Source organism: Rhamphochromis longiceps, linkage group LG5, assembly GCF_057381845.1.
Source record: "Rhamphochromis longiceps isolate RC_006_pf linkage group LG5, R_longiceps_female_GT1.1, whole genome shotgun sequence".
NCBI lineage: Eukaryota > Metazoa > Chordata > Actinopteri > Cichliformes > Cichlidae > Rhamphochromis > Rhamphochromis longiceps.
Window position 1 is genome coordinate 40,146,501 of NC_140561.1, and position 20,268 is coordinate 40,166,768.

The 20,268-nt window shown below is 42.7% G+C and overlaps 1 protein-coding gene across 3 annotated transcripts in view; it reads right to left on the minus strand.

The window, feature by feature from the left end:
• The window catches only part of mmp24 (matrix metallopeptidase 24), a 92,130-nt gene that overhangs the window by 11,471 nt on the left and 60,391 nt on the right, over positions 1-20,268 (minus strand). For all 3 annotated transcript variants that reach the window (XM_085407667.1, XM_085407668.1, XM_085407669.1), the window contains 4 exons: positions 14,973-15,134; positions 11,814-12,028; positions 7,133-7,271; positions 3,173-3,439 (listed from right to left, as the gene is read on the minus strand). In XM_085407667.1, coding sequence (XP_085263793.1) covers positions 3,173-3,439; positions 7,133-7,271; positions 11,814-12,028; positions 14,973-15,134 — 783 coding nt within the window. The remainder of the gene's footprint in view (positions 1-3,172; positions 3,440-7,132; positions 7,272-11,813; positions 12,029-14,972; positions 15,135-20,268) is intronic.

Sequence of the window (20,268 nt, forward strand, 5' to 3'; positions counted from 1 at the left end):
AGAGACGAAGAGGCGATGATTATGAAACTAAAGTTTATCACACAATACATGAGCCATAGTTTAGATGTACATACATATAAATGGTTCTAATGTGTTATCACAAACAAACACGCTCCAGTAATACTAGTTATTGTTGTGTTTGTCATTGAGGCAGGACACAGAGGCTCCACCACCTCGACTTCTGTGCAGTTAACTTCATACCTGTTCATATGGAATTTCCACATATTTGACGCACTTTAAATATAGCATCTTGTAATTTCCAAAACGCTGTTTGTTTAGCATGTAGCTAAATAGAAATCAGCACTAACCCCTAAAGCTATTTGATTTTGACCTGCTGGACGTTACGATGTCAGAGTCATGTGCCCAACCTTTTAGCTTTTTTAATTAAGAAGAATCGTGAGCTTCAACATAGCCGCTGGATCATCGCCCTGCAAGCTTCAGAGCTCCAGCTGTGAACCATCTTAAACATCTACTGTGGTACCACAGGACCACAAAACAAACACTTCTCAACCATATTACACACATATTGCATGAGCAGCTACTGGTTCAGTGTCAGAAACACTCGAGGTTTCTCGGGTGAAGTGGCGCTGCACTTACTAACACCAAACAGCGATTAACAGGAAACTCCTCAAAAACTGTCTCCGAGGGAACGAACACGTCCATGCACGGCACAGAAAAACGCCGTCCTCCACTCTGAAACTGTAACTCATCCGTCTGCAGCTCTGGTGTGTCCCTGTGGTGGTGGATCTTATTAGAGGCAGTATCGTTTCTGCTGTGATGTGGCGGCTGTAGGCAGCGACCATATTCTGGTCCCAGCAGTGGATGTTCTCACTGAAGGACGATGTTATGCAATGCCTGCGAGACGGATGCTGTAACAGGAAACACTCAGCGACACGTAAAGAGAAGAGTGCATTTGTTAACTAATATTACTGTTTTATAAATATCAGCTGTTTCCTCTTCAGGCGTGTGGAGGCAGCCCTTCAGTTCAGCAAAGAGACCATCTTATAAAGTCATGCATTCAGAATTTTACTGTAAAAACAGAAGCAGGTGGTTGGACGTTCTTTAAAAAATGAAACAACTTCGGGGCTCAATGGATCCTCCTGATGGATCAGTTCGTCTCCACGGTCACTTAAATCCTGTTTGTTGTTACTGGATGTGCCAGCTATGATGTCACTAGAGCCCATCATCATTTAACTGGTGGTAAACAAACCAGATCCAGTTTGTAATAAAAGCTAACGTTTGCTCTAACATGTTGACACGCTGCTCGTCTGCACACACGCGACGGTAAAGACTGACTTTGAAGGTTTTTCTGAGGACACGAGGTGTCAAACATCACTCTGGTTGTTGCTCTGGAACAAATTCTCAATAACAAGTTGTGCAAGATGATGTGCAGCGTCTGGCAAAGCAAGAATTTCTGACGCAGCGACTAAAACACGGTTTGAACCCAGCTCTGTATGTTTACTCCTCCACAGACTCCACTGTGAGGGGATCACATGCCGAAGTAGCAACAACAGAAAACACCCACAGGGCTTCTTGTGCCGTCTGCCTTTTCGTCTGCTCCATCACCTCCGAACAGCCCCGAGGAAACCAACGCACAGTCGCACACATTTGTCTGTTGCCTCTAAAGTCCCTGCAGGACGGTTTCTCATCTTTGACACCACACCCGGCTGGCCGTGTCGTCCTGTCACCACGTCGCGCATAGATCGGCCTCAACTCCACAGAGGAAGCCGCAAGGTCACAAGGTCACCGCTCAAGGAAAGGAAGTGACGATGGACAGTTTTCTGTGTCTCACACCTCTGTCGCTGCATTTTATGACCCTGCAGCATAAACAGCTGACTAACAGGGTTTTTACTCAGGTGTCCGAACGTACACGAGTATTTTTGAAAACGCAGATTTTTATATGCGTTTGGACCTTTCGTCCACACGTAAACGGCGTTTTTGATCACTGAAAACTGAGATTTTCAAAAACTCAGTTTTTGCGTTTACGTGTGGACGAGGAAAACGGAGATTTAGCAGATAGAGACAAAACACTGCTGCTGTCAATCTATCTGCAGTTTGTCCACGCTTACATACACACACAGTTACTGTCCCTCCATTTACACAGACAGGCGTCAGAGTGAACATTCAACACAGACGCTCTCACAGTCCTGACGTCGTCGCTTTTGAATAAATGAAATTGTTTTAAATTAAAATTTGTGCATGCTGTATGCATTTGGTTCATTCCTAAGTTGTGAGTCTACACCAGCCAAAATGCTGTTTTTGGTTATTGACATTTGAAATGATGACTTGAAAAGTAGCACAGAAGTAAAGCCTGTTTACTATTTCCTGCCCTGACTTCTAGACTTCTGATTGGCCAACATTTCTACACGGCTAGGATTTGGCCTGTTCTTGACAACGTTTGACTGCGTTTTTGCTGTTTACATGTGGACAGAGATATTTTTCAAAACTGCACGTGTGGACGTGGCCTCAGTGTAAATATAAGCTGCTGATTGTGACTCTGCATTGCAATTCTTCTTCAGTTTACAGTCAGCTGAGTTCTATGGAAAATGGAAATGGATGTATTTTTCTGTCAGCGCTATGTTAAAAGTAACGTTTTTGCATTAAAATTGCTTTTACCTGATGTCTGTATATTATGTAACTGACTGGAGTCAAACTCTCATAAAAATTGAATTTAATTCAAGGAAGTTTATAAGAAAACAAATGTAGGAGACAAACGGTAAATATGTTGGAAGAAATTATTGCTGTCTGCGTTAATCTCGCTAAAATGACATTAACGCCATAAATGCATTAATGCGGCAAATCTCTGTTAGCGAGGTACCGCGGATCGCCCCGTGTGTGGGGCTGCACGGCGTCAATGGCTTAGCACGGTTAGCTCGTTTAGCTCGTTGACACGCTGACGCGTTAATATCAAATGTCCAAAACCTTTTGTTTGATCTGTAGTAGAAATTCTTCTTCAGCTTGTGTGAAAATCAGTGTCAGAAAAGTTTGAACATTAACACAGAATCAAAACTAAATTATACTGAAACCATTGTTTTTTCTCGTGTTTTGAAATCTCTCAGCTCCAGTGTTGCCGTCGGGCACGAGGCGACGCTGAGATCGATGAAGGATACCTCCAATTTGACCGGATTTTGTCTCACGCCTGAAACCAAAAGAATAATTAGCTGCCACTCACATCCCTCCCTGCTGATGAAGGCCCCCTGCGGAGCGTCCGGTATTCCCTTCCACACAGTGATGGGTTTGGGGTATCCTGCGTCGGTGGTGTGCTTCTCCTCGTTGTAACGCCAGTACTGGTCCCCTTTGAAGAAGTACGTTTTCCCGACTGGCTCCCACCGCAGCGCCGTGTCGATGCCACTCTTGGGGAGGGAGCTGCCCAGCTCCACCAGGCTGTGAGGGTACCCTGGCTCAGCCGTCACCTCCCTGAACACCCAGTATTTATCACCTGGAACCAGCGTGAAGAAGTAAGTGAGCATTTTAATATTTTCAGTTTGTGTTGTGATCTTACAGAAGCAGCAACAGAACTGCCATAAATGCAGTTCCTTTGATGTCCACTGGGGGCTCCAGTGAGTCAGGCCCCACAGACCCAGCAGGTTTAGTCTTTACGCTTAGATTCAACCATAACGACCTGGCTGCCTCCATCTTCTTTATACAGTCTGTGGTTCTGAGCACAAATAGCTGCTCTCAAACTTTATTGACTTGAACTAAATTATTTATCCTCCAAACAGTCTGAGAAAATGTGTTTCTCCCTCAGTTTCTCAAATGATTATTTAATATTTGAAATTCCAGATATAGATCATGAACAATCGATTGTTCTCTGGCAGACAGCCGATCCGTCTGCCAGCTTTTCTCTTTGTAGGTTTCAAAATAAAGCCGCTAGCTGCCAGGAACACTAACAGAGGCGAAAACACGACCTCCCCGGCGTCGTATCATAAATAAGAATCTTTATAGATACTCTTGTTTTTGGCGGTGGGGTTGCACAGGACAGAAGACTGTGAAATTTAACAGCCGTGGTTAAAGAGCGTCGATTTCCACTACAGCGAGAAAACAAAGATTAAAACAGCTGCTCTGTAGCTTTGTTAAATATTCAGCTCTCACTGTTCGGAAGAAGGATATGGGCGAAAAGGCAAAGAGACATTAAATAAATAAAAGTACTCCACGAAGCCCCTTTTAAAGGCTGATTAAATATCCTGCTGTGACAGACGCTCCTTTAGGAAGCCTGTACTGATCATCTGGAAAAACACACACAGTAAAAACAAAGATTAATACAAAGCCACTGAATCCCAATTATGTCCTTTACAGACACTAATAGCTACTCAGCAGGCATTTAAAGCAGTTTGTAATGTACATTATGAATTAATGGGTAGATTTAAGCAGGAAATTACAGTTTCTGATGTTTTTTTAATGTCTTTTACATCCTTTAACTTGAAGGCTTCTAAACTGGAAAGTTTGATTCAGACTTATTTAAACATTTTGGTACAAATATGTGTTCGTCCTCACAAACATGAGAATAAAGCTTTGCAGTGCGTGTGAGTGTGTGTTCACATCTTTGTGGGGACCAAGACTTGTAGGTTTGCTACGAGTTTGAAGCCATTTTTGAGACTTAAAATGTGATTCAAGTGTCAGGGTTACAATTAGGTTATGGTTAGGTTGGGTTAGGGGAGGGGCTTGTGTCAATTAGATGCCCCCACAAGATATGAATACCCAACGTGTGTGTGTGTGTGTGTGTGTGTGTGTGTGTGTGTGTGTGTGTGTGTGTGTGTGTGTGTGTGTGAGAGAGAGTCAGCAGCTGAGAGCTCAGACAGAGCAAAGCTATTAATTTCTGCTCCTGGCTGGCAGAAGACGTCGATGAACGAGGGGTCCAAAAGTCTGAGAGCACGGCTGAAAATCCTTCACTTTATTTCATTTACTTGAGAATTTGTCACTAAACGTTTTATTGCAAATGAAAATATGATGTGACGGCGTTCCTCAGAGCTTCCCGTCACTCAGTCCTTGTAAATGTTCAGTGGGGTGAGGTCGGGTTACCGCAGGTTTTTCTCTCCTCTCGTCCTGCCTGTGACACGTAAATCAATCTGGACAGTTGATTTTGAAGCACGTCCTAAAAAGCACCTGGAGCAGAGAGGAGGTCGCACAGGTGTGTCCTTTTCACCTGTGGCATGAGGCGCCCACACATCCAGATCCTGTCAGGAGGAGGACTGCTTCTTGGATCTGTGTTGCTATCCTACCCAGCTCAGCCCCTCCCATCAGCGACGTGAACAGAGGATGAGCTGGTTAAACAGTCCATCGATTCTGCTTTTACATACTGAAGGTAAAAAACACTTAAAAGGACACGCCCACGCGTCCTCCAACACGGCGTGCTGAGATTGATTTCCGGTTCACAAGCAGGAGGAGACGAGGAGGGGCAAATTGGAGAAATGAGAAAAACCCTCAGCCAGAGTGGGTCTGATCCTGGTGCCTCTATCAGTGCACTTCCTGTTTTATTTTGAAGGTTAGACGTGACTTTTTTCTCACTGTTCTTTCCTGAGAGTCTGTTTGACTGTCAGCTCCTCGCACTCCTCGTTTTTCTGGGATGAACCTCCTTGTCCGTTTGAGACGTTCCTGCTGCCATCGGCCTGCAGTGCTTTTTGTTGTTAATCATTAATCACATGTTTCTTTGGCTCTTTTCTCATCAGTGTGACGCAAATCTAAGATTAAGATTTGAACACAAGTGAACGTGATGTCCTCAGGAGTGATGCAAAGACAGAGTGTGTCAGTGCTGACGGGAACGTAAGAAAGAGTGAAAGAAAACGAGAGACACAGTCAGCAGGAAGGGGACGAGGGGCCTTTGGGCCGGGTGCTCCCCGCCGCCACACCATTCTCTATTTCACACTTTATTAAATATCAGGAGAAGGCGGGCATGCACAGAGCAGGACAGAGCCTCATAGCGCTGAAGCAGGTGGCAGATTCTGGAGAATTTTTCAGCTTATCAGGTAAAATCAAGAGATTTTTTTAGAGCAGGTAAATTCAGCCTCAGTGAAAATGAGAGACAGAAATCTTTAAGCTCAGACTGAAGGTGGAGGAAGGAGTCAGACCTGAATTTATATTCCTCTGTTTAATTCTGCATACCTTCTCATGTAAACATCACACAACTGTTAAAAAAATCTGATTTAGATTTGGCTGATGTTCTTATCAACATCATCTTTTGTGCACCTCAGGATGTCTGTCACTGTCACGCTAACAGAAACTGACCTGAATTTCATGTGGAAATGATTCAGCAGTGTTGGGGAGTAACATGTACCACTGTTACGTATTTAAAATACAAAATATGAGTAACTGTATTCTGTTACAGTTACCGTTTAAAAAGGTGGTATTCAGAATACGTTACTAAATACATTTTGGGGCATGTAATCTGTAATCTGTAGTGGGATACATTTTAAAAGTAACCTTCCCAACACTGTTATTCTGGGTGTAAATGCACTGATCCAACATTGAAAGGACAAGAGGACCAGCAGCAGCACACACTTTGCTCACCACTTGGTCGACATCACAGAGTTACCTCCCTGCAACTTTGTCGACTTCTCAAAAAGGTAAACGACACTTAAGGATCGCTGCTTTGACACAGTGGAGGACAGCGAGTTTCCATCACAGAGGCACAAGAACGATTTAGCATAACGTGACTTTGCTGAGAGATCTCAAAATATTTGAAGTGGTGCACGAAAAGCCGACCGTCAACACGACAGCAGGCTGAATTTAAATGTAAGGCTTTTGATTTTTATACACCTGCTCTCAGAAAACAGGCCGAGCGTGTGATGCCTGTTAGTACGGCTGCTAAATTATGCAAAATAAATAAGTTTGGTCAGTAATGAGATCACATAACATCAATACAACATGAACCAAATGTCCCTCAGTGAGTTTACAGTTTCATTGAGGGTCAAATAAAATTCAAAGGCAAAAGGAGTGAATCGCTGCCCGTGCCTACTCTTAGAATGCTCCTCCATCTGTTGATGCCATTAACAAATACGACAGTTATCTATACATGTGTTTGGACCCTCAGAAATAAAATCCTAGTTCCAGCAGGACTGTGACGCACCGATATTAACTGTTAGTCAGTGTAGGAAAAAGGAAACTATTTGTATACCTCAAATTTTATTCCACATACCTTTGAAGAAGACAAATTTGCCGTCAGTCCTCTCGTAGGCGGCGTCGATGCGAGGTGGCAGGCCTTTCCAGAACTGATCGATCTGCATGGGGTAGCCCTCCTGCACCTTGTTGTTCCTGAGACGCCAAAACCACCGGTCCTAAAAAAGCCCCACAATTCATCACTGCAGAGCGCTGTGCTAAAACGGCGGCAACGTCCCGAACTCCATAATTAGACAAGCGTGAGAAGGAGTTACAGGTGACCTGAGGAGAATCTGAGTCATGCAGCTGGTCATAAAGGACGGTGAGAGGAGAGCGAAAACTGGCAGAGATAAAGAAGATGTGTCCTTAGTGACGGTACAACAGTGAAGTCCTCCAGCAGAACCGGAAGTGCTTAATGTGTAACAGCTGAAGCACAACAGTTATTATCAAATATTCTCATCGTTAACAAAGTTGGCTTCATTTTTTTATCTGGAGCTTTTGTGGAGAATGTGTTTAAATGTTTTCAACAAAAGAGAGAAGCTCAGAACGACAACAGAAACCACTGTGAAGGTAAGAGGAGAAGAAATAACTGGAACAAAAGACGAGCAAAGACGAGACAGAGACTGAGATGTGAAAGAAATGATTATGCAAGTTAAGAGGAGGACTACAGGGAGGGGAGGCAGCAGGAAAGAGGAGGCGAGCATAGAGGAGAGAGGGGAGCTGAAGAGGAGGAGAAGAAGGCGAGCATCAATCTGAGCTCATTATCATTTGGCTTTCGTGAATCTAGGACACAGCCAAGCTAAGTCCCCCCGCTGAATGATGTGCGCGCGCAACCACACACACACACACACACACACACACACACACACACACACACACACACACTCACTTGTGCTTCTATTTTTGTGGGGACTCTCAGTGCTTTTCCACAGAGGAACAGCCTAAAAATGTCCTCGCTTTCTATAACTGTCAGTATAAGTCGGGTGCACACGCACGCGCACTGCTTCTCGCCTGGCCTAACATCATCGAGTGGACGCTAATGCTTTTCTGTCTGAACCCAAACAGAGAAGAAAAATCAATGCTTTGCATTCAGCAAAGAAGCCATGAGTGCTTCTCACAGAGGAAACATCCCATAATGAGCGTCTCCTTTTAGACGCCCACCAGCTCTCGCTGCTCTTTATGTCCTCGCGTGCCCCCGTCCTCCAGTTTAAAGGAGACAAAAGATGCTTGTTTTCCTGACTGATGATGGTGCATTCAGGGACCCAGTTCTTCCGTGGAAATGGCGGCTTCATTTTTAACTATTATTGATATTTATTGGATGCTTGTCTGTGTCATTCAGGGGCACACGAGAAAAGCTTTGTTTTGTTTATTACATGTTAGTGCCACCATCTGTTTTGTAGGTGGCATCAACTTTATTTGTCAAAGGAAAACCAAAATGAGCTTTGTGGGTTTGTGAGTTTTTAAAGTGGCCCAATTTTGTGTTTCTTTGTTTCCTGTCATATTTCTCCTGTTTAGTGGTGGGCGTTCATATTAAAGAGGTTTCTAATAATAGATGCAATCCCAGTGCGCTGTTTTAAACACTCAGTTTAACCTGCTTTTAAAACTCTTGAGCCTGTATGATATTACAGAGAGGACATATCCAGCATAGTCATCTCAGGTGCAGAAGCTCCGCCTACCCGCCTTGTGTTTTTAAAAGGAAGCCGATCAGAATACGACAGCATACATTAGTACTACTTTACATTTCTGACTTAGTTTGACTCAAGAATCCATGCTGGCCGCTGATCTAGCAGCCACAGGATCCTGTTTTAAGTGATGATTGAAGATTTTCTCCTGTTTTTGTCACAATGGGAATGAATCCAGCAGAGCAGACAGACAGGTCCAGCTGAGACTGACAGAAAACAGAGAGACTCACTGACAGGCAGGAAGGACAGAGAGCCAGACGAGTCTGTGACCTTTTCGAACATTCAGTTTAAATATCAAAGACATCCAAAATGAATTTTTCTTCTGCTCAGGATGAGATTCTGTCTCAAAACAGAGGTAGGGCTAGCTAGCTAACTGCAGGCTGTAAGAACAGTAGGTGAGATCCAGAGAAGGATTTATGTTTAAGCTAAAGAAGCATTACAAGTTTTACAAGACAAAAGTTAACGATTGGTTGGTGTGACATTACTCTGCACCATGTTGGACTTTTAAAAACTCGGCACTGTCCAGTATGAGGCAAAAGAGTTCGAGGCTGCAGGGGCAACGGTTAAGCCAAGCTAGGCTAGCCAGCCTTTAGCAGTGCTAGTGGTGATGAGTTTTCTGAGAAATAAAAAAAACTGGATTTGTTGCTTGTGTCATATCAAATTGTTATTTTTTAAGTTACTGGAGCATCACATCAATCACGTCTTGCTGTAAAATTAGCTTTAGCACCCAAACCTGCACTTCCACTAATGTCCACTCGAGGCTGTCTCCAAAAACGAGTCAGTCCTCATTGACGCCCATATTAAAATGATACGAGTCTCTATGGGCTAGCATCCTGTTTATACAAACGCTACAGGTGGTAAACTGTTTATAACTCACATTTAAAAACTATATTAAGAATTAAAATTAGTCTCATGATTTAAACTCATTTCAAATGCAGTTAAGTGACTAAAAATTCATCTTACTTTGTACTTAACTGCACAAACAGACCTTCCACATCCTAATATTTTATTTATATGCTGCGTCACACTGATGTGCAGGTATCTGTGTGTGTTACTTGGCAAGCTTGCTGGTATTAGCTCATCTCTCTACAGTCTTTGGCCTGTTGGGTGCTTTGAATATCTAAACATTTAAAATATAAAATTAAATAAAGCCATACAGTTTATACTACTACATGCAACACGCTGTAAATGTGCACGCCTGCTGTGTGCTGGCATGCAAGCGCCTACAGAGCTGCATCGGTTGGTTACTAACTGTACTGGAAGCATATGGCTGATGCTAATGATCATAGGCTGGATAGCGCCATATGCCACTGGGCTGCTTCTTTCATCTGACGGCACCATGAGAGTGGTCGTTTTTAGCACCAGCGGCCCCGCGGTGGCGTCCAAACCCATAATGTTGGCAGTGTTAAAGCCATCGTTACCTTCCTAAACACTAATCTGGACCACGCCGTCCAAACCTGCGTTTATGGATAATGATTATGAGACATAAACTTCAACCATACTTCCAACATCATTGCTACTCTGCATCCTCCTCCCGTAATGTTCAATTAAGCTTTATCTAAATCCCCCAGTGACACCCTGTTTTTTATAGCAACCCACGGCTGTGTGACTCACCGTCTGTAGGAGATAACAGCCATTAATTACAGACACAACAGCATCCTGTTCAATAAGCTCGTGTTGGAACGAGCACTCAGGTTCTTTAACAGGATGAGATATCAAAGACTTTTATTGGTTTGATGCATTTAAATATTTCTTATTTAGACGTTTTAATGTTTCTGTTATTTGATGGAAAGCAGTTGGCACTAAATGTTTGTTCTGGCCTTTTTTCATATTTTCATTTACAAATCTGGAAAATAAATAATAAATTAAAATATTTTGCTGTGCTTTTACCCAGTGGTCTAATTGTTTTTTAATACTTAAAAAATAGTTATTTTATGTTATCGTAGAGATATCTTAATGTGATATGAGATTTGTTGTTGCTTTATTTTAATGGAGTCCCTCATAATTTACATTGTTTTGGTGTTTTCAATGCTGTTGTTGAATATTTTCAAAAATATTTTTAATTTGTGTCCTACATTTTTTTTTTAATATAAAATTAGTATTATTTTAATTATTATGATGACGATGACGATGATTATTTATCAACGTGTTTGATACGTGTTGTGCTACTTGCTTCATCATTGTAATCACCTGTAAAATAATAATAAAAATAATAGGACTAATGCGATTATATATTTTCCTAAATTGGGAAATGTAGTTAAAAAATTATGTGAAATTATTTAAAAACAATTAAAAGTGTTGTAATGTAACTTTTGTGTTGCATTTGTGGTGGAAAATACAACCTTTGATGAATCAGAATTAAGATTGAGTTTGATATTTTATACCAGGTCTTTAATGTATCCCAATAAATCACCACAGAAAAGAAAAATCCAGGAGTTAGAGTTCCTGGAAAGCTACAGTGACAGGTTTTCTTGGGCGTAAAGAACAGAAATGTGATGAATCATCTATCTTCTGCCTGTTTGTCTGCGAGCTGCTGCCTGATCGGGAGCTGAGCAACCAAACTTGGCAGACGGGTACATCGAGCATCCTGAAGGCTCTTATCTCTACCAGATATTATGATGTCATCGCATTGCTTAGCAACCACATACCAACTTGCAAAAACGACATTTTTAATAATTATTATGCATGCACAGTATCTTACAATACCATCCTGTCATTTTGATTTCACAACAATAACACCTCATTGAAAACTTGAACTTCATCTGTGGAGACGACGTCAGCCTGCCAGCTGAAATGATCTATCATTTTATTTTACTGGAGATTCACCAATTAATCAAAGGGAAGAAAACTAATGTGAAAACTGATTCACTCCAAAATAACATTAACTGTCTTGATTTGTCACCTTCGTCAGCTGTTACAAGTTTCTGGCTTTGTCAACAACGTGAAAAAGTAATCAAAGAATTCAAAAATGAGCGACTGTTACTGAACACTGTCAAAGAGACCAGCAGCAGGCGTCTGCGCCGCTACGTCTCCGCTCACCTTGAACACGAACATCTCCCGTCTGAAGAAGGCCACAGTGTTGAAGTTGCCATCGCAGATGTTGGGTTTGCCGTTTCCAGGCAGTGCGGGCCGGTTACCGGGCGGGTGCGGCGGACGGGAATGCCGGTCGTGCTTGCGCTCGGAGGTCGAATGCGTCCGTCGAGAGGGTAAGGTGGGTAAGGGCCGGGTGGGTTCCAGCATGGCTGTGGGGATGCCTGGAGAATCACGTCAATCACAGCATGAATCAGTCGGGCACCGTGATTGGTTCCAGAGGATCATTAAGAGCACTGAGACTCAAAGACCCACAGCAGCATGAGTCACTGGTCATCAGCTGTGCGAACACGACTTCTTATGTAAGAGCCTGTGAGACAGCATTATGCAGACCGCAGAAACACAACTAGTACATTTGGTTCAATGACTCATTTGTTTTTATGGGCAGAAGGAAAACCTCGGATTATAAATCTGTTTGCTTAAATCGCTGCCTCGCATCGACACGGGAGCGAGACGCCTGAAACAGCAGTGCGGCTCATTCCACCCCATCTCGTTTGTCCATCGTGCGTGTTTTTGTGTCTATTTGTGGTTGTTTTGTGTGGTTTTATGTTTCCTTTGTGTCTCTCTGTGTTTGGGTTTTTCTAGTTGCGAGTCTCTTTGTGCTGCTTTGTGACACTTCTGGTGATTTTTTTGCATCTTCTTATTGTTGTTTTGTGCCAAGCAGCCAAAAATAGATCATTTTAGGCCTCTGCTGTGGTTGCTTTGCTCTCCTTTTCATTTCTTTAGTCTGCATTGTTTGGTGTCCGTCTTATTTTCATTCTTTTCCACTTCCTCTGCCTTTTATTAAAAAACAAACAGAAACTCTTTCTGTTGCAGATCCGTCCATGACAAAGACGCTCAATGTTCCAACAGGAAAAGAAAATCTATTCTCTTTTTTCTAAGCGTACCAACACGAGTCGGTAAATTGCACAGAAACAGTCTCGTTGTAAAATGAACAGTGCGGTGCTGTTGTGGCGGCTGGTGTTGAGAGCAGCACATCCAGCAGGATGAACTTTGAGCAGATAAAATAACAGGCTTTGTTATCCACACTGAACAATGAAGTGCAGCGGAGAAAAACCGCCGACTGCACAGTTCTGGCCGGTATTTCCCTTCAACGCTGACTTCAAATGTCACCTGTGTATCACGACCTTTAATGTGAGGCTCAGTTGTTCTGAGGGCCGAGATAACCTTCTTGCTTTGATTATTAAAGGAAACCAAAGCAAAGAAAAAGAGAAGCGTGATGAAAAAAGCTGCAGATACAGTAGATTTCAGCTACCTGGGTGTTTTGTGAGAGATGGTGCAGATAGAAATGTTCTTATCTTTAACAGAGCAGACGTGTTTCTTTTCCCTGCCTTTTCTTTGTGTCTCTGCATCACAAATAAATGTTACACTACATTACAACAGAAGCTGTCGTGATTACTTCAGCGCAGACAGAAAGCCTGTCAGGAAACGCGCCTGCCGCTGACAGGCCTTCGCTTTTCTTTGTTTACTTAGAAACGTTCAGTGAAACGCGAGGATTTGCGCCTTTTCTGAAATGCAACACAGCGTCTCTGGTGTAAACACAAAGGGAAAGACTCGCGTTTTCTTTCCAGGCAAAGACGGCTCAGGTCTGCTTATCAGCCGGGCTCTTCTTCACGTTCGAGCTCCGCTGCCGGCCGACGGACGCCGAACACTCCTGCAGCTGCACTCGGGGCTTTTTCAATTAATATTTCATATTCAAATTTTACTGGTTTTTGTTTTAGCGTAAAGTCACCTGTTCAACCAGTCAGAGGCAGAAAAGAGTCAAAACATCACGTTTTTCATTTAACGCAGGCAAATTTCTTCAAATGAAAATGTGCAGTGACTTAAAAGATCCCTCGTTTCAAAGTGAAGAGCTCTAATATGAGCTTCATATATTTTCCTCTTTGCTATAAAATACACACTCTGTCCCGGAGAAGGCGTTTGCACAGCACAGACTCAGGATTGACCATGCATCTATAACGTCAGCATCTTCCTTCTGCTTAAGGCATGCAGGCTTTTCATAAAATGAAATCATAAAAAGTTTAATTATAAAAAGTTTATGAAGCTCATCCTCCTGAAACGTGTCGTAAACCTTTTATTCACCGCAGAGGTTATTTCCTGCGACGATCCAAAACCCTGTGAGAAGCCGCTGGCTGTTTAGAGGAGATGCTGACGTTCAGGTTGCTCATGCTCTGTCCTGTGCGTTCTTGCTCAAGGACACGTCGGCAGGGTCAGAGATCAAACACACAATTAGCCACAGCTTCATGCTCAACAAAGATTGTAACCATGATTATTTTGTTCAACGGTGATATTTTTAACTTTACTTTTCAAACACTGTCCATCAAATATTCCATGAAACTCGTATTTATTGCTCCTCACCGACTCTTTGACATTAAACTGATTCCAAACTGCTGCAGGCTGAAGTGTGTAGGAGGATAAACTGGAGCGCCGCAAAGAAAAGAACGAAACGAGAGCGCTCGAGTTTACATTTCGATTCACTGCGCGGTCCTTCTGCTTTTATCTTCACACAATATTTGTGTATTTTGCGTCATCCTGACCCAAAATTGTCGGCGTCAGTACACCGTAAACAGAATGATGTCCTCAGCTGGATACAAAACAGACATCTATGAGAGGAAAGTCTCTTCATTTTTTTCAATAATTTGGAATAAGTGTCTTTAATTCAAATTCGATTTTCTTGGCTTTTATTTTGACATTTGTTGAGTTCTACTTCCTGTCTATGTGCTATTAAAAAAGGGAATTGGCTAAAATCAAACCTGGATGGATATTTGGGGGATTTTACTTGTTTCTCACACTTGGAGACAAAACTGACGTCAATGTTTGTTGAATCGTCTGAAAAGCTGAAATAAAGAAGTGACTGAAAATCTTTTGTTCTTCAACTAAAAGGACAAAAACCCAAACTAACGATGTTTCTTTAAACAAATGACTGACTTAAACCCATTCACTCAAGCACCGTTTCTTAAGGACCTTCTCGCTGACATTGACACAAACTTGGCGGTCAGTATCTCGCTCAAGGAGAGCCAGGAATCGAACCACCAACCTTCCGATTAGTAGACGATCTGCTCCACCTCCCGAGCTACAGCCTACACAGAACTAAACCCGAGAGCTCACCGTAGATCTTCTGAATGCCCTGCAGGTCGTCCAGCGGCAGCTTGAAGTTGTGCGTGTCCATGTACTGGTAGAAAGGAGCCATGATGGCACTGGGATCGTTGGAGTGCTCCAAACCCAACGCGTGCCCCAACTCGTGCACCGCCACCAGGAACAAATCGTTACCTGGAAAGAGAGGAAGATGATTAGAGGGGAGAGGCGACAAAGAGGAGGAGGAAAAAATGATGAGATTAGAGAACGCAAAGCAGAGAAGCAGCATCGCTTTCAACATCACTCACAGCGCCTTAAAAGCTTGTTTCAGAAATCAGGTGATAAAACAGAAAACAGGAGCATCTCTGTGCTGCCTGCAGGCCGTCGCTGCCGGTTCATTAAAAGAGAATCAGTTTACTGAGAAAGCCTCAACATCTCCCTCCTGTCTGAATCAGAACAAAGCCTCCCCAGTGTAAACAGCAAAGACCAAAGACGGCGTCAAAGGCGCCGGCAAAGTGAGCTAAAGTTAGCCTGTGATGTGTTGACTCATCAGCTGTGTAATATGAATCTCACATCAAAAGCAGAATTGGCGGCGAATGGAAGCGACTGTCAGGCTGGTGAATCCAAAGCTCCTGTTTCTAAAGTCCAATTCTTCAAAGGCTGCTGCTTGACGGGGATTACTTCAGAGCGCGCCGTACTGTTTGCCTGCAAAATTCACAGAGTTCACAGTCTCACAGAAAGCGACTTTAAATTCATAATCTGCAAATGTATAAATAATGTACGGCTGTTTTCGAGACTAAAATACGCTGGAGAACAAGCAAACATGTTGAATTTGGAGCAGGAAGCCATCAGAGTGGAGATGCTCCGCAGTCAGGCTGTTTCATTAATGCTCCTGTGATGACGGGAACGCTGCATGTTTGCTGTGGCACAATGGGCAGTAATATACAGCACTGGATCATCTGCATATAAACTAGTTACAGTGAGATGAAAATGTGAAAACAATCCATGTTCATGCGCACAATTAATGCTCCGCGACATGTTAGAAACCTTATGTGAGTGGATCAAAACTCTGCTTTTTTAATTTGTCCCATTGTGTATATTTATTTAGTATCTTTTAGCCATAATTAGTTGTCAGTTTGTGTCACTGTTGGTCATTTCAGTCTGTTTCTGGCCTTTTTTATTCCCTTTTTTTATTCACTTTGCATCTTTTACAGCCGTGTTGTCCTCCTGTCATTTCTAAAACTCTCCTTGTGGGTGTTACACATTTTCTATGTAACTGCTTTTCATGAGTCAGGTGCTAATTAGTCATTACGTGGCCGTTTCACACCTGGGTAGTTGTTTTGGACTTCTTAGTTATCATTAGTTGTGTTACTTTTGGCCATTTTGTGCAGTTTTATGGTCGTTTCACGTAGAACAGTTTATGCACCACAGCAGAACCAGGTGTGATGCATCCTCACAAAGTCTCAACAATTCATCAGAGCTCACATATGCAGACGTAAATAAACAGGATTTTATTCAGATTAAGTACCTGAGGTCCAGGAAGTCTTTGGAAAAAACTGAAGGATGTGATCGAAGCACAAGCTGAGGTTCTGGAAAAAACAGACTTTTCAATAGTTTTCAATTAAATTCAGGTTTCAATTTTCCAATTAAAGCACCTGATAGCAGCCAGAATAACAGCTCCAGTTCTACAGTTCACGCTGTTACGTGTGCTCTTATCACAACTTATCAAAAGTAAAATTACGAAGGAGAACAGAAGGTCTTGTTTTCCTGGACGTCGTGTATTCATGTGGGGTCTTTATTACAGCCAGACTCTGAGCAGAGATCCAGAGCTGCTGTCATGTGTTTAATGACTTCTTACTGTCTGAATGCGGAGCTCAAATTAATACTTTCCCTCAGCTTTGTAATTGGTTTGACTCTGTTTGAACCAAATTACACAACATAATTATCTTTTTCCTTTACCGAGGCCACTCTGTTTGAAGATTATAGCCTCGGTGGCCTGCGCCTGACTTACAGACTAATGGAGATGGAAATGAGCAGACGCTGACGACCGTTTGTGTCAATCCTTTTATTCATTTTCAGTTCCTCTTCCCGAGGTCTCTTCCAATTCGACTCATTGTTTCCTGTCTCGTTTGTTCTATTCAGGAGAAATGATTTTTACTGACCTATACACTCATCAGCATGTCTCCTAAAGTTTAAAACCAGTCATTTTAGAGTCAGTAACGGGTAAAGGGCTTCCTCTACAACTTGTTTTATTTTTTAGAAAAGACTGAAGTGATGTCAGTGTGAAATTTCTGTGTTTCCTGTTGAAGTTTAACGGGGTCCAGTTATATATTTTTATTTCCTGGCAAGTTGCTGTGTTTAACTGAATCCAGTGGTTTTATACAAACTTGCAGCAGCACAGCATTATGGAGAAACAGCCAATCACCCCGTCCACCTCTGGCAGCCATTACAGCGTTTCCTGTTTGACTGAAGAGGAAAACAAACCCTGAATCTCAATTAGAAAATGTGCAGCATTTTCTAAAGAAAACCCAGACGTGGCTGAGGACACACTCAGCGACGTATTCACAGATTTTAGCTGGAAGGACCAATATTAGTACGTGCTATTTCTGACAGACCGACAGAAAAGTCACGATCAAGAATGAGAAAAATTAATTTATGTGAGGACACATTTCTCTGACAGAAACACGATCACAACTCGAAAGCAGGGAAACTTTCCTGAACTGGCATGCAAGACTTTAGACAGTGAGATATGAAATGAACATAATCGAGTGAAGTTAAAAACGCCAAAGCAACAGAAAGCAAAGCTACAGAGTGTTGTGTGCCCACCTTATTACTAAATTAGGCAGAGCACTCCGAATTGAATCAGGACATAAAGCACGGTCTTTATGTTGCTTTATTGAACACTGTCCATCTTACAACTAGCCACTTAACGGGGCTTCCTCCGGACAACCACCTCCGGTTCAAAGGTCATCACCTTAAGGCATAGCCATATCAATACATGACATCCCCCTTTTCCTTAGACTCAAACTTTAGTTGTAATAACTTTGATGTCTTTTTTTTTTCCAACACTGAACATTCTTCTCGTCTTACTTTCTAACAAGTATATAATCTAACTGTCTCACCACACATGTACCTTTCTTTTTTCAATATATACATGTCGAAATACACATATGAACTTGAAACTTGCCAACTTTAAGTTACCTCTTCACCTTAACATATTATAGTTCATTTCACCACAAAATCACGAAACCTCTCGGGTATCTTTTTAGCCCTCTGTGATCTACTTGGTCTCTCTGGCCCCTGGGAGCCCTCTTGTGGTGTTGGAGTGAAGGTGTCAGTCTTTGTGGGTGTTTCACCTTCCTCCCTTTCAGGTATTGTGTCATAGTGTCCTTCTCTGGTCTCATTTGTCTCGTATTTCTTCACATGTGTGGTATTCCGGTGATAGCGAGCTCCTGTTGGTGATTCAATAATGACTTGGTTTCCAGTTCTGCTTACAACTTTGTGTGGTGTTGCGTCGAATGGTGTTGTAAACTTGTCCACTTTGTCTTGTTGAACCAGCACTGTGTCTCCCGAGTCAACTTTTGAATACTCGGCTCCCCTTCGTTCATCAGCATAAATCTTTGATTTTCCTTTCTGTTCAGCGTCTCTGTCACGCACGTCCAACTCCGTTGTTTTTGCCTCACTGATGTTCGGTAACTTTCCTCTCATTTTGCGGTTGAACAGGAGTTCTGCGGGACTTTTCCCTGTGGTTGGATGTTCAATGCTGCGATACACTGTTACATATTTTCGTAGCTCTCGCTTCCAGTCAAGTCCTTCGGCTTGTGCGATCCTGATTCTTTTCATCAATGATGCATTTTGCCGTTCCACTTCTCCATTTGCTTGAGCCCATTTTGGTGTAGTTCTTATATGTTTGATTCCATTAGTTTCACAATATTCTCTGAACAGCTCAGATTTGAACTGTGGGCCGTTATCAGATTTGATGGTAACTGGTAGCCCATGTCTGCTAAATATACAGTCAATAGAGTCAATGACTTTTTCAGCGGTTGTAGATTACCTTACATCATACTCATAGTACCGACTGTAGTAATCTATCAGTACAAGTATTGAGTGGTTCGAAGGTAGCGGTCCCAGTAAGTCTACCGCCACATCTCGCCATGGTCCATCCGGTAAAAGTGTGTTTCTCAGTGGTTCAGGTGGATCTGGTCTGGCTACTACTTGACATCCGTGACAAGATTTACAAAATTTTTCTGCAGCTTTGTCCATCCCTGGCCACCAAACGTTTGTTCTGAGATGCTGTTTGGTTCCAACAATTCCTAAATGTCCTTCATGAGCTAGTGACAGTGCTTGAGCTCTGAGGTTTTCTGGCAATACAATGCGAGTTCCCCGCAAAACTATGTAGCCGATGACACAGTTCATTTGCAATGGGTGCACGTTTTGCATTTTTCAAAGTGTCCATTTTCAATAGCTCTTCGCACTTCTGTTAATTCTGAGTCTGTAGCAGAGGCTTCTTCAACCTCTCTTGTTGTGAGTGCTTTTGGAGTAGCATTAACTGCAACAAATCTCACATATTTGTCAGATTCATGCTTATGTGTCTCTTTGGACGTGGTGTCAGACAGCAGTCTTGACAGTGAATCCGCAATGTTTTGCTTTCCCGCAATGTGCACTACTTTAAAGTCATATGGTTGCAGTCTGAGAACCCACCTTTCTATGCGTGCCCAAGGTTTAGATTTCTGGCTGTATATGACCTCCAATGGCTTGTGGTCTGTGATGAGGTCAAACTTCCTGCCATACACATATGGATGTAGTCTCTCACATGCCCATACTAGTGCTAGGGCTTCTCTTTCTGTTTGAGAATATCTTCGCTCACAGTCTGTTAAACTCCGACTTACGTAGCACACTGGTACCTCTTCTCCGTTCTGTATTTGAATTAGCACTGCGCCCAAGCCTACAGGGCTTGAATCTGCTATGACTCTGGTTGGGGCTTCTTTGTCAAAATAGGCTAGGGTACCTGCTCTGGCTAACTCAGTCTTTAGTCTTTCAAATGCTTGCTTTTGTTCTGGCCCGAATGTAAACATAGTTTCTTTTCGAGTTAAACGTCTTAGTGGTTCAGAGAGTGTAGCAAACTGTGGTATGAACCTGCTACTGAAGCCTACCAGTCCAAGAAAGCTTCTCACCTCTGTAGCATTCTTCGGTTCTCGGGCTTCCACCACAGCTCTCACTCTTTCTTCAGTCGGGCCAATGCCTTTCTGTGTAAGCAGTATTCCCATGAACACGAGTCTGTCCATGTTGAACTGACACTTCTCTGAGTTTAGTGTCAGGCCACAGTCAG